General features: G+C 35.6%; 4 protein-coding genes across 5 annotated transcripts in view; all 4 read left to right on the forward strand.

The window, feature by feature from the left end:
• The first annotated feature begins 2,504 nt into the window (after window positions 1-2,504).
• Window positions 2,505-3,142, forward strand: LOC125041445 (keratin-associated protein 19-2-like). The gene is made up of 2 exons (XM_047636418.1): window positions 2,505-2,619; window positions 2,797-3,142. Exons 1-2 carry the CDS (start codon window positions 2,611-2,613, stop codon window positions 3,034-3,036), a joined length of 249 nt encoding a protein of 82 aa, XP_047492374.1. The 5' UTR covers window positions 2,505-2,610; the 3' UTR covers window positions 3,037-3,142.
• A 2,013-nt stretch (window positions 3,143-5,155) lies between these two features.
• On the forward strand, window positions 5,156-6,173 carry LOC125041446 (prismalin-14-like). Its single transcript, XM_047636419.1, has 2 exons — window positions 5,156-5,294; window positions 5,638-6,173. Exons 1-2 carry the CDS (start codon window positions 5,286-5,288, stop codon window positions 5,875-5,877), a joined length of 249 nt encoding a protein of 82 aa, XP_047492375.1. The 5' UTR covers window positions 5,156-5,285; the 3' UTR covers window positions 5,878-6,173.
• Window positions 6,174-7,906: 1,733 nt separating this feature from the next.
• On the forward strand, window positions 7,907-11,585 carry LOC125041444 (prismalin-14-like). Of its 2 annotated transcripts, XM_047636417.1 has the most exons (3): window positions 7,907-8,045; window positions 8,389-8,548; window positions 11,397-11,585. In XM_047636417.1, exons 1-3 carry the CDS (start codon window positions 8,037-8,039, stop codon window positions 11,474-11,476), a joined length of 249 nt encoding a protein of 82 aa, XP_047492373.1. In that variant the 5' UTR covers window positions 7,907-8,036; the 3' UTR covers window positions 11,477-11,585. The 2 variants fall into 2 exon arrangements, with proteins under 2 accessions (XP_047492373.1, XP_047492372.1); XM_047636416.1 differs by lacking the exons at window positions 7,907-8,045; window positions 8,389-8,548 and adding an exon at window positions 10,759-10,910 and having other exon boundaries at window positions 11,237-11,585.
• Window positions 11,586-13,590: 2,005 nt separating this feature from the next.
• Window positions 13,591-14,051, forward strand: part of LOC125041598 (prismalin-14-like) — a 758-nt gene continuing 297 nt past the window's right edge. The window contains exons 1-2 of the mRNA XM_047636657.1: window positions 13,591-13,639; window positions 13,958-14,051. The exon at window positions 13,958-14,051 is cut by the window's right edge and continues 297 nt beyond it. Coding sequence (XP_047492613.1) covers window positions 13,631-13,639; window positions 13,958-14,051 — 103 coding nt within the window. The 5' untranslated portion in view covers window positions 13,591-13,630. The remainder of the gene's footprint in view (window positions 13,640-13,957) is intronic.

Raw genomic sequence — 14,051 nt, forward strand, 5'->3', positions numbered from 1 at the left:
TCTCTTCATGCCTTCAGATGGTTGCTGTCCTGGTGGTGGCCCTGGCATGGCTGGTGAGCTGGAGCAGAGCCATGCCTGAGCCCGACCCTGTAGCTGACCCTGTCCCGTGGGTGACCCCAATTACCGTCGCTTCGGAGGATTGGGATATGGTTGATAAGGCTATGGGTGTCGTGGATACGGTAGTTACGGATACACAGGATATCGCAGTGGCTTTTTCTGATAAAGATCATTACGATACTGGGCAGTTATACAAGACACGAAGCGGACATCAAACAATTTCATCTTTGTGTTTCTTATGAAATAACTACTACTACATATGCAATTGCAAGAACATGAATACATGTGAGTGATGACGAATGTATTTAGTGTTTAGGTATTAATTTACAAACATACATGTACGCTGTATCTGGGTCTGCACGTGGGTCCAGTGAATATGTAAGATATATACAGTAGAATATCTAGACATTCTAGAGTATGCGCATATATGTGTGTGTTTCACACGTGTGTGCATGTGTATACTGTATATATTCAAATATATTCGTATGAATTTCCAATAGAAAACAGATACCATTTATGTGTTTCATATATATATATATATATATATATATGCACATATGTAGGTGTTTATAAATAATTTGTCATCTATATAACTTGTTGGTGATTACATATTATTACAGCATGTTATAATGATTAATAAAACGGACGTCGAAAAAAGTTTCCAGGAGTGAGAACATCACAGAGTGTGAAGAGTGTCAACGAGGTTTCTCTTTTGGGGAATGTAACATTTTCCTCGTATTACTAGTATGCTTCTTTTTTTCTTTTTCTTTTTTAGTCAGGTCTCGTATTTGTGGACACGCATACATTCACACGAAAATATGTGTGTGTGTGCTTCTCTGTGCGCCCATTTATTTACTGTCTATATACGGAGATATTTCTTGTACGACAGAAGAGTAACACATAAGAAACAAAAACGGATGTCCTTGTATTTACGCATGTTCTTGTATATTCATTAACACTGTATAAAAGGCACTGTGGTCTGTCGTCGAAAATACTTCTATAAGGTGGACCTTCCCCACTTCCTCAAGGACTTTCCGGAAAAAAATACTTGCGTTTGCTTTATAAGGCTTTCCTTACTGCACTGGCATAATTTCCGTTTGTTTTGCTCAGTATATAGTAAAGCTGACGTGTAAACAAGAAGGCGAATGAAAATCCTGCTAAATATGTACATAGGGGTTAATGATATCGCACGGACAGATTTGCTTTATCTTTTTTTCAGTATCACATAGTGATATTGATTTATGATTATGAAAATCTTAAAGGTAACGATGCTTATCGCCATATGCAAACGTGATATTTAGATTTTTTTCTTCTGTACTGTACCTGTCGATAGTTCTGTCCCTGGTGGCGGCTATATTATGTTGGAGGAGTACTATGCTTAGGTCTGACCCCGTAACTAACCTTGACCCCGTAGCTGACCTTGACCCTTTGGCTGCCCCCGTAGCTTTCCTTGACCCCGTAGCTGACCCTGATCCCTAGACTGACCTTGACCATGTACTTGACACTGACTCCGATTCCGCAACCGATCCTGACCCGTGGCAGACCCTGTCTCCATAGCTGACACTGGCTACCGTCGCTTCGGCTGATTCGGATATGGTGGATACGACTATGTTAGTTACGGTTACAGAGAATGTCGCGCTGGCTTTTACGGATATTTTCGAGACCGGACACCTGTCTATTGTACTTTAAGTGGTTATTGGAAAGGACACTGTAGAGTCTTCTGTTACTTCTGAAACGAATTATATGAACATTTACCGTTATAATTAACCTCATTTCAACTAGATATTAAGATAGATACATATATAGATATCGGTAACAATACATTGAGGGAAATATTTGGTTGTGTCTCCTACACTTTCTCAATATTTCATTTAAAATATGTGTGAATGGGTGTGTATGAAGGTGTGTTCTTGTGTGGATATGGGTGGGTTCATTTATAAACTGCATTTTTTATCTGCATACTTATATTTGCATGGGCAATTTGCATATATAAATATATATGTATATATATGTGTGTGTGGGGGTATGCACATATAGGTATGTACATATATATGTATGTATATATATATATATATATATACATGTGTGTGTGTGTGTATATGTATATATATAGGTATAGTTTTAGTAATGCATATTACACATACATATACACATACATGTGCATACCCACAGATATATATGTGTGTGTGTGTGGCCATGCAATTTTTTGTCTACATGTACAATCATATATGTAGGAGTAATATGTATGTATATATACATATACTGTATGTATATTTCATGTATATGTTCATATGATGCATGTATGTATGTATACGTTTGCGTGTGTGTACAGACATGCATTGTTATATTTACAAACAAAATATGAGGGATATTACTTTTTGGACATGTAACAAAATGATAAGGTGCACCTCCTGCGTTGCTCAAGGACCTTCCGAAAACAGTGAACGCGTGAGTGCTACTGTCTTGCAACCTATAAAAGCCTGGACCCAACGAGGGTTAGGAACATAGTCTTGGCTTCCTTCGCTGAGTACATAGTAAGATCTTCCTCTCAACATGAAGCAGGTGAGTGTACCAGTAAGCTGATGTCTTTTATGTAGATAAATATTTGCTGAGATTTAAGAAAGTATCATTTCAAGCTCTGAGTTTTCTTTCTTTATGAATAGTTGTATGTGCGTCTAATAATTCGCCTTGTCCTTAAATAATGTTCCCCTTGCATCTTAAATATTTTCATCCCTTCAGTTCTCGATGGTTGCGGTCCTGGTGGTGGCCCTGGCATGCCTGGTGAGCTGGAGCAGCGCCATGCCTGAGCCTGACCCTGTAGCTGACCCTGACCCCGTGGCTGACCCCGGCTACCGTCGCTTCGGTGGATTGGGATATGGTGGATACGGTTTGGGCGGACTTGGATACGGATACGGAGGTCGTGGCTACGGATACGGGGGCTTTGGATACGGAGGATATCGTGGTGGATTCTACGGATGAAGATGCTAGATATGACTACGGAGATCTGTAGATTTTTGGACAGAAAGCCTCCTTATTTTATGTCTTCTTTTCTGTTTCCTTTGAAATAAACTTTATGATCAAAGTATTTTACGGTATGAGTAGCCTTACTTAGGAGTATGATCGTTTACAGAATCCAGAAGACGTGTATTTATTCATCTATATCTGATTATCATATACAAATATATAGATTTATCTATTTACCGTAACCAAAATAAATAAATGACAAATGCAAATAAATAGTGTAACAAATAAATGAAAATAGAGAAACAATTCTAATTTGTTTTACGGAGGTTGCAGGAAAAGACTGTAGAGAAGGGAAATTCCAGAAGAGGGATAATAAAAAAAAAAAAAAAAAAACGATAGAAAGTTGGAAGAAAAAATAATTAAAATCATTGCATAATAAACATTTTCTTACGTCCATTAGTTTCTTCATGCAAAAAAATAAATATATATATATCAGAACTATCGAGCCAGAAATCACTAAGACAATTGTTCATATTAGTTCATCAGTGTCATGAGTATGTATCGCTCACTGACTCGGGGACCAAATGGCCCTCTGGATCCTGAATAATGGAATTGCGTGTATAAGGATCCTTGTCATTATTTCTAACATACTGAATCATTATTTCCCCTCCAAACGTGTATGTAGCTATGGTAAGACACACTCTATTCGCATATTCATCTGTATGTCTTTGAAGGCAGAAAAGTAAAGAAAATCGTATTATCTGCCCATCTATGAATATTTATGTGTATGTATGTGTCTGTAAACAGTTTACATGTACGTATACAAGTAACAGTCCTGTGTATATATATTATATATAAAGAGTATTAATTTGTTAGGTATAGATAAACGGTTGTGTGTACTCCAAGTTTGTGCATATGTATGTACAATTAGATATACGTAGATATATAGCTAAATATGTATACATGTGAGTAAATGTATGTGTGTATAGCTGACCCTAACCGCTTGCCTGACCCCGGTTCCCGTCTCTTCGCTGGATACGGTTAAAGGAGTCGTGGTTCTTATAAATAAAGATATTTCTGATAACTGACTCCTGCCCATCGTACTTCAAAAAAATATATTGGAAAGGTCACCACGCATTCTTGATTTCTAGTACTGAATATTTATATTTATCATTAGCCTTACTTTAATTAGAGGAAAATAAATTGGACTAAAATACCCTGAATCACTTAGTCAATAAAGTTTTCAAAGCAATTTAATTTACATTGTAAAACAAAAATTGAATGATCCAGATGAATATTAGCTTCTAGCAACCTTGTCACTTTTTATACTCAAATCATTGTTTTAATTCTCAGTGTATATATTTTTCATGGAATATATATATATATATATTTTTTTTTTTTTTTTTTTCATTCTTAAACATTTACCAATACTAGTGGTCATCTTACAGGACCTATGCAGATGAATAAGTATACTGATAGATATGAACAGATAGGTATATGGATAGAAAGATAAAGAGATAAAAAGACAGATATACCATGCAATTGATACACAGGAAGTAGCTGGATACAATCAAGGGGTATGTATCTTCAATCAAAATTTAAGTATATCATATTTATGTCGTTTGATCTAAACTAGAAACGAAAACAAAAAGTAAAAACATGTGTTCGTGTGTTTGCGTTTGCACTTTTAAAGATGCGAGTCTCACGTTTTAATCAAATGGAACTGCATATTAATATAATATTTCTTTTGCTCCTATGTGTGTTTGCATGTCTGTATATACATATGTGTATACATACCCATAAATGTGCTTGTGTTCAAGAATGTATGGCTATATTCGCAAACAAAAAGTGAGGGACATTACGTTTAGATATATATATATATATATATATATATATATATTTGTGTGTGTGCATACCTATAAATGTGCTTGTGTGCAAGTTTGTGTGGCTATATTCGCAAACAAAAAGTGAGGGACATTACGTTTAGAAATATATATATATATATATTTGTGTGTGTGCATACCTATAAATGTGCTTGTGTGCAAGTCTGTGTGGCTATATTCGCAAATAAAAAGTAAGGGATATTACGTTTCGGACATAAAAAGAATTGAGGTGGACCTCCCAACGTTGCTCAAGGACCTTCCGGAAACAGTGAATGCGTGAGTGCTACTGTCTTGCACCCTATAAAAGCCTGGACCCAACGAGGGTTAGGAACATAGTCTTGGCTTCCTTCGCTGAGTACATAGTAAGATCTTACTCTCAACATGAAGCAGGTGAGTGGATCAGTAAGCTAGTACCTTTTTAATATTCAGGGTGCAGTTAGATAATCATAATAATGAGGATAATGATATACATCAGTACTGATGTTCTGTTTCTTTATAATCAAAACATCTTTGTATCTATATATATTAAACTACCGTTGGCCTGAAATCATGTTCCTCTTGCATTTAAGAAACTGAAATAAAAATACGAGCGTATGTATCATTTCTCAGGCAAAGACTGATCATGAATTTTACTGATATCCATGCCTTCAGTTATTATCATTATTATTATCATTATCGTTATAGTAAGATGAGACCTTGTTATTATTATCATTGGATCTTTTCATGCCTTCAGTTCTCGATGGTTGCGGTCCTGGTGGTGGCCCTGGCATGCCTGGTGAGCTGGAGCAACGCCATGCCTGAGCCCGACCCTGTAGCTGACCCTGACCCCGTGGCTGACCCCGGCTACCGTCGCTTCGGTGGATTGGGATATGGTGGATACGGTTTGGGCGGACTTGGATACGGATACGGAGGTCGTGGCTACGGATACGGGGGCTTTGGATACGGAGGATATCGTGGCGGATTCTACGGATGAAGATAAACACGACTGTCCTTGTACCGATCTGTAGAAAATTTTGGGATATATATATATATATATATTTTTTTTTTTTTTCTGTTTCATCTAAAGTAAAGTTTATGAATGAAGATTTTAAAGGTATGATTATCCTTACGTAGGAGTATGATCGTTTAATTATTATTAAATATGCTTATCTATACGTCAATATGTCTAATTATTTTTTTATACACCCATGTGTGTAGAAATACACATTTGTGTACATAATGCAAACAAACAATATATATTTATATAAATTAAAACGAATAACAACGGAAGAGGTGCTTTATAAACTTTTTTTTTTTTACACGCAAAGGAATGTAGATAAAAAAGGTACATTTGCGATTTTTAATTGATAACAGTTAATACTAAATAATACTGGAAAGATAATTAAATAGAAAGAACATGTTGACGAGAAAAAAACTCATTACATGGTGCGTGTTTGAAAAATGGATGTATACATATACAAACATATGTGTATGTGTGTGTGCATACACAGACTGGTAGAAAGATGTATGACAATGAGAGTTTCCTTTTGAGTGAAGCTCGATTTTCTGATCAAACAGATGCATAAAAGTTTCGATTATATTGCTTTTCCAATTTCAATGAAAATACATGTATCAGGCTTTGTTTATTAAGCATGTCAATTTCCACTCCTACATATAGTGGGATTATTTCTTTGTGAAACAAATGGAAATTATACATAGATATGTATGAATATATGTACCAAAGATAGCTATAGACATACAGACAGGAAAATGCATGTGTGTGTGTGTGTGTGTGTGTGTGTGTGTGTGTGTCTGTGTGTGTGTGTGTGTGTGTGTGTGTGTGTGCATGTAATATGAAAGGAAAAAAATAGCGTGTTTATATATATGTGTGTGTTTATATTTATATTATATATATGTGTATATATACGTACGTTTATATATATATATATATATAGTTATAATTATGTCAAGTACAATACGAATTCCATATTTCTTAAGCACCAACGCAAAAAAATTTTATGTGTTCATCTCTAGATGGTTGTGGTCTTGGCGGTGGCTGTTAGCTAAACCACTGCCAGCCTAAGCCTGACAACGTAGTTAACTCTTGCCCATAGGCTTTCGCTGCCGTCGCTTCGATTGATATTGATGTAGTGAATAAGGTTAAGGGAGTATTGGATGCGAACACCGGGAATACCACCTTGGGTTGTTTTGATAAAGATGTTTCCAATACCGGACTACTACCCTTCCAGTATTTCTGAAATGTGCTGTATGTATGAATATCCACCGATGGCATTAACCTCACATTAATTGGATACAGATAAATTGAAGTGAAATACCTTGAATAATTTAGTCATTTAATTTTTAAAGAAATCTAATTTGCCTTTTAAAGCAAGAATGTGACGATCCAGATGAATATTAGTTTCTAGCAAGCTTTCTAACTTTATGAATCAGATCATTGTTTTGATTATAAGTGTTTATAATCTACATGGGATATATATACGTACACACACACACACACACACACACAAAGGACATATAGATAGATGGAGAAATAGACAGAAATCAACAGTTATTGAGATATACAGATAACTTAGTATATGGACAGATAATTAAAAATATAGTCAGCTATACCATGTATGCAGGACTAAAGGGATCCATGATGCAACGGAAGTAGATAAATACAATCAAGAGCCACGAATACTCAATCAAGATTTCAGGGTATCATATTTTTGTCGTTTAATTTAAACTCGAAACGAAAACAAAAAGTAAAAACATGTGTCCGTATGTTTGCACTTGCACTTTTACAGACGTGAGTCTCATGGGTTAATCAAAGGGAAATTCATGTTAATAGAATATTTATTTTGCTCCTATGTGTGTTGCATGTCTGTATACACATATATGTGTATACACACCCATAAATGTGCTTCTGTGCAAGTCTGTATGGCTATATTCGCAAATAAAAAGTGAGGGATATTACGTTTAGGACATAAAGATAATTGAGGTGGACCTCCCAACGTTGCTCAAGGACCTTCCGGAAACAGTGAATGCGTGAGTGCTACTGTCTTGCACCCTATAAAAGCCTGGACCCAACGAGGGTTAGGAACATAGTCTTGGCTTCCTTCGCTGAGTACATAGTAAGATCTTACTCTCAACATGAAGCAGGTGAGTGGATCAGTAAGCTAGTACCTTTTTAATATTCAGGGTGCAGTTAGATAATCATAATAATGAGGATAATGATATACATCAGTACTGATGTTCTGTTTCTTTATAATCAAAACATCTTTGTATCTATATATATTAAACTACCGTTGGCCTGAAATCATGTTCCTCTTGCATTTAAGAAACTGAAATAAAAATACGAGCGTATGTATCATTTCTCAGGCAAAGACTGATCATGAATTTTACTGATATCCATGCCTTCAGTTATTATCATTATTACTATCATTATCGTTATAGTAAGATGAGACCTTGTTATTATTATCATTGGATCTTTTCATGCCTTCAGTTCTCGATGGTTGCGGTCCTGGTGGTGGCCCTGGCATGCCTGGTGAGCTGGAGCAACGCCATGCCTGAGCCCGACCCTGTAGCTGACCCTGACCCCGTGGCTGACCCCGGCTACCGTCGCTTCGGTGGATTGGGATATGGTGGATACGGTTTGGGCGGACTTGGATACGGATACGGAGGTCGTGGCTACGGATACGGGGGCTTTGGATACGGAGGATATCGTGGCGGATTCTACGGATGAAGATAAACACGACTGTCCTTGTACCGATCTGTAGAAAATTTTGGGATATATATATATATATATATATATTTTTTTTCTGTTTCATCTAAAGTAAAGTTTATGAATGAAGATTTTAAAGGTATGATTATCCTTACGTAGGAGTATGATCGTTTAATTATTATTAAATATGCTTATCTATACGTCAATATGTCTAATTATTTTTTTATACACCCATGTGTGTAGAAATACACATTTGTGTACATAATGCAAACAAACAATATATATTTATATAAATTAAAACGAATAACAACGGAAGAGGTGCTTTATAAACTTTTTTTTTTTTACACGCAAAGGAATGTAGATAAAAAAGGTACATTTGCGATTTTTAATTGATAACAGTTAATACTAAATAATACTGGAAAGATAATTAAATAGAAAGAACATGTTGACGAGAAAAAAACTCATTACATGGTGCGTGTTTGAAAAATGGATGTATACATATACAAACATATGTGTATGTGTGTGTGCATACACAGACTGGTAGAAAGATGTATGACAATGAGAGTTTCCTTTTGAGTGAAGCTCGATTTTCTGATCAAACAGATGCATAAAAGTTTCGATTATATTGCTTTTCCAATTTCAATGAAAATACATGTATCAGTCTTTGTTTATTAAGCATGTCAATTTCCACTCCTACATATAGTGGGATTATTTCTTTGTGAAACAAATGGAAATTATACATAGATATGTATGAATATATGTACCAAAGATAGCTATAGACATACAGACAGGAAAATGCATGTGTGTGTGTGTGTGTGTGTGTGTGTGTGTGTGTGTGTGTGTGTGTCTGTGTGTGTGTGTGTGTGTGTGTGTGTGTGTGTGCATGTAATATGAAAGGAAAAAAATAGCGTGTTTATATATATATGTGTGTGTGTGTGTGTGTGTGTGTGTGTGTGTGTGTGTGTGTGTGTGTGTGTGCATGTAATATGAAAGGAAAAAAATAGCGTGTTTATATATATGTGTGTGTTTATATTTATATTATATATATGTGTATATATACGTACGTTTATATATATATATATATATATATATATATAGTTATAATTATGTCAAGTACAATACGAATTCCATATTTCTTAAGCACCAACGCAAACATTTTTTATGTGTTCATCTCTAGATGGTTGTGGTCTTGGCGGTGGCTGTTAGCTAAACCACTGCCAGCCTAAGCCTGACAACGTAGTTAACTCTTGCCCATAGGCTTTCGCTGCCGTCGCTTCGATTGATATTGATGTAGTGAATAAGGTTAAGGGAGTATTGGATGCGAACACCGGGAATACCACCTTGGGTTGTTTTGATAAAGATGTTTCCAATACCGGACTACTACCCTTCCAGTATTTCTGAAATGTGCTGTATGTATGAATATCCACCGATGGCATTAACCTCACATTAATTGGATACAGATAAATTGAAGTGAAATACCTTGAATAATTTAGTCATTTAATTTTTAAAGAAATCTAATTTGCCTTTTAAAGCAAGAATGTGACGATCCAGATGAATATTAGTTTCTAGCAAGCTTTCTAACTTTATGAATCAGATCATTGTTTTGATTATAAGTGTTTATAATCTACATGGGATATATATACGTACACACACACACACACACACACAAAGGACATATAGATAGATGGAGAAATAGACAGAAATCAACAGTTATTGAGATATACAGATAACTTAGTATATGGACAGATAATTAAAAATATAGTCAGCTATACCATGTATGCAGGACTAAAGGGATCCATGATGCAACGGAAGTAGATAAATACAATCAAGAGCCACGAATACTCAATCAAGATTTCAGGGTATCATATTTTTGTCGTTTAATTTAAACTCGAAACGAAAACAAAAAGTAAAAACATGTGTCCGTATGTTTGCACTTGCACTTTTACAGACGTGAGTCTCATGGGTTAATCAAAGGGAAATTCATGTTAATAGAATATTTATTTTGCTCCTATGTGTGTTGCATGTCTGTATACACATATATGTGTATACACACCCATAAATGTGCTTCTGTGCAAGTCTGTATGGCTATATTCGCAAATAAAAAGTGAGGGATATTACGTTTAGGACATAAAGATAATTGAGGTGGACCTCCCAACGTTGCTCAAGGACCTTCCGGAAACAGTGAATGCGTGAGTGCTACTGTCTTGCACCCTATAAAAGCCTGGACCCAACGAGGGTTAGGAACATAGTCTTGGCATCCTTCGCTGAGTACATAGTAAGATCTTACTCTCAACATGAAGCAGGTGAGCGAGCTAATACCTTATTAATATTCATGGCTCATGGTTAATAATCCTAAAAATAATGAGGATACAATGATTAACATCCGTATTGATGTCTGTTGCTTTTTAACCAAAACATCATTGTATCTACGTATACTAAACTGCCGTTGGCCTGAAATCGTGTTTCTTTTGAATTCTTAGAAGTTAAAATAATAAAAATACGAGTGTACGTATTATTTCTTAGGCATAGTCTGATAATGAATTCTAAATATTTTCATGCCTTCAGTTATCATTATAATAATAATTATCATTATTATTATTATTATTATTGGATCTCTTCATGCCTTCAGATCTCTATGGTTGCGGTCCTGGTGGTGGCCCTGGCATGCCTGGTGAGCTGGAGCAGCGCCATGCCTGAGCCCGACCCTGTAGCTGACCCTGACCCCGTGGCTGACCCCGGCTACCGTCGCTTCGGTGGATTGGGATATGGTGGATACGGTTTGGGTGGACTTGGATACGGATACGGAGGTCGTGGCTACGGATACGGGGGCTTTGGATACGGAGGATATCGTGGCGGATTCTACGGATGAAGATGCTAGATATGACTACGGAGATCTGTAGATTTTTGGACATGAGAATGCTTCCTTATTTTCTGTTTTCTTTTCTGTTTCTTCTGAAATAAACTTTATGATCGAAGTATTTTACGGTATGAGTATCCTTACTTAGGAGTATGATCGTTTACAGAATCCAGAATACGTGTATCTATTCATCTATATCTAATTATCATATATAAATATATAGATTTATCTATTTACCGCAACCAAAATAAATAAATGGCAAATGCAAATAAACCATGTAACAAATAAATTAAAATAGAGAAACAATTCTAATTTGTTTTACGGAGGCTGCAGGAAAGACTGGAGAGAAGGGACATTCCAGAAGAGGGAGAATAAAAAAAATTGTAAACAAAAGAAGAGAAAACGATAGAAAGTTGGAAGAAAAATTATTTCAAATCATTGCATAATAAACATTAACGTCCATTAGTTTTTTTCATGTATAAAAGAAAAATATATATATCAGAACTATCGAGCCAGAAATCACTAAGACAATTGTTCATATTAGTTCATCAGTGTCATGAGTATGTATCGCTCACTGACTCGGGAACCAAATAGCCCTCTGGATCCTGAATAATGGAATTGCGTGTATAAGGATCCTTGTCATTATTTCTAACATACTGAATCATTATTTCCCTTCCAAACGTGTATGTATGTAGCTATGATAAGACACACTCTATTCACATATTCATCTGTATGTCTTTGAAGGCAGAAAAGTAAAGAAAATCGTATTATCTGCCCATCTATGAATATTTATGTGTATGTATGTGTTTGTAAACAGTTTACATGTACGTCTATAAGTAACAGTCCTGTGTGTATATATTATATATAAAGAGTATTCATTTGTTAGGTATAGATAAACGGTTGTGTGTACTTCAAGTTTGTGCATATGTATGTGAAATTAGATATACGTAGATGTATAGCTAAATATGTATATATGTGAGTAAATGTATATGTGTGTATAGCTGACCCTAACCGCTTGCCTGACCCTGGTTCCCGTCTCCTCGCTGGATACGGTTAAAGGAGTCGTGGTTCTTATAAATAAAGATATTTCTGATAACTGACTCCTGCCCATCGTACTTCAATTTTTTTTTTTTTTGGAAAGGTCACCACGAATTCTTACTGTCTAGTACTTCTGAAATATACTGTATGAATGAATATCTACCTTTATCATTAGCCTTACTTTAATTAGAGGAAAATAAATTGGACTAAATCACTTAGTCAATAAAGTTTTCAAAGCAATTATATTTACATTGTCCAACAAAAAATGAATGATCGAGATGAATATTAGCTTCTAGCAACCTTGTCATGTTTTACACTCAAATCATTGTTTTAATTCTCAGTGTATATATTGTTCATGGAATATATATATTTTTTCTTTCTTTCTTTCTTTTCATTCTAAAACATTTACTAATACCAGTGGTCATCTTACAGGACCTATGCAGATGAATAAATATACTGATAGAGATAAACAGATAGGTATATGGATAGATAAAAAGATAGAAAGACAGATATACCATGCAATTGATACAAAAGAAGTAGATGGATACAATCAAGGAGTATGTATATTCAATCAACATTTCAGTCTATCATATTTTTGTCGTTTGTTTTAAACTAGAAACGAAAATAAAAAGTAAAAACATGCGTTCGTGTGTTTTCGCTTTCACTTTTACAGATGCGATTCTCACGTTTTAATTATATGGAAATGCATATTAATAGAATATTTATTATGCTCCTATGTGTGTTTGCATGTCTGTATACACATATGTATATACATACCCATAAATGTGCTTGTGTTCAAGAATGTATGGCTATATTCGCAAACAAAAAGTGAGGGGCATTACGTTTAGAAATATATATATATAATATATATTTGTGTGTGTGCATACCTATAAATGTGCTTATGTGCAAGTCTGTGTGGCTATATTCGCAAATAAAAAGTGAGGGATATTACGTTTAGGACATAAAAAGAATTAAGGTGGACCTCCCAACGTTGCTCAAGGACCTTCCGGAAACAGTGAACGCGTGAGTGCTACTGTCTTGCACCCTATAAAAGCCTGGACCCAACGAGGGTTAGGAGCATAGTCTTGGCTTCCTTCGCTGAGTACATAGTAAGATCTTACTCTCAACATGAAGCAGGTGAGCGAGCTAATACCTTTTAAATATTCATGGCTCATGATAATCCCAATAATGATGAGGATACAATGATTTACATCCGTATTGATGCTCTGTTGCTTTGTAACCAAAACATCATTGTAGCTACGTATACTAAACCGCCGTTGGCCTGAAATCAGGTACCTCTTGCCATTTTAGAAGCTGATATGACCAATAAGAATACGAGCGTACGTATCATTTCCTAGGCATAGACTGATAATAAATTTTACATATTTCCCTGACTTCAGTTATTATCATTATTATTATTATTACTATTATTATTGGATCTCTTCATGCCTTCAGATCTCTATGGTTGCGGTCCTGGTGGTGGCCCTGGCATGCCTGGTGAGCTGGAGCAGCGCCATGCCTGAGCCCGACCCTGTAGCTGACCCTGACC

This window comes from Penaeus chinensis, chromosome 30 (genome assembly GCF_019202785.1).
Source record: "Penaeus chinensis breed Huanghai No. 1 chromosome 30, ASM1920278v2, whole genome shotgun sequence".
NCBI classification, from domain to species: domain Eukaryota; kingdom Metazoa; phylum Arthropoda; class Malacostraca; order Decapoda; family Penaeidae; genus Penaeus; species Penaeus chinensis.

Excerpts from the sequence above, each read along its gene's own strand:
- LOC125041444 (XM_047636417.1), top strand. Across the intron at positions 8,549-11,396 it reads TGGATACGGTTTGGGCGGAC|TTGGATACGGATACGGAGGT; the intron begins TTGGATACGGAT and ends GTTTGGGTGGAC.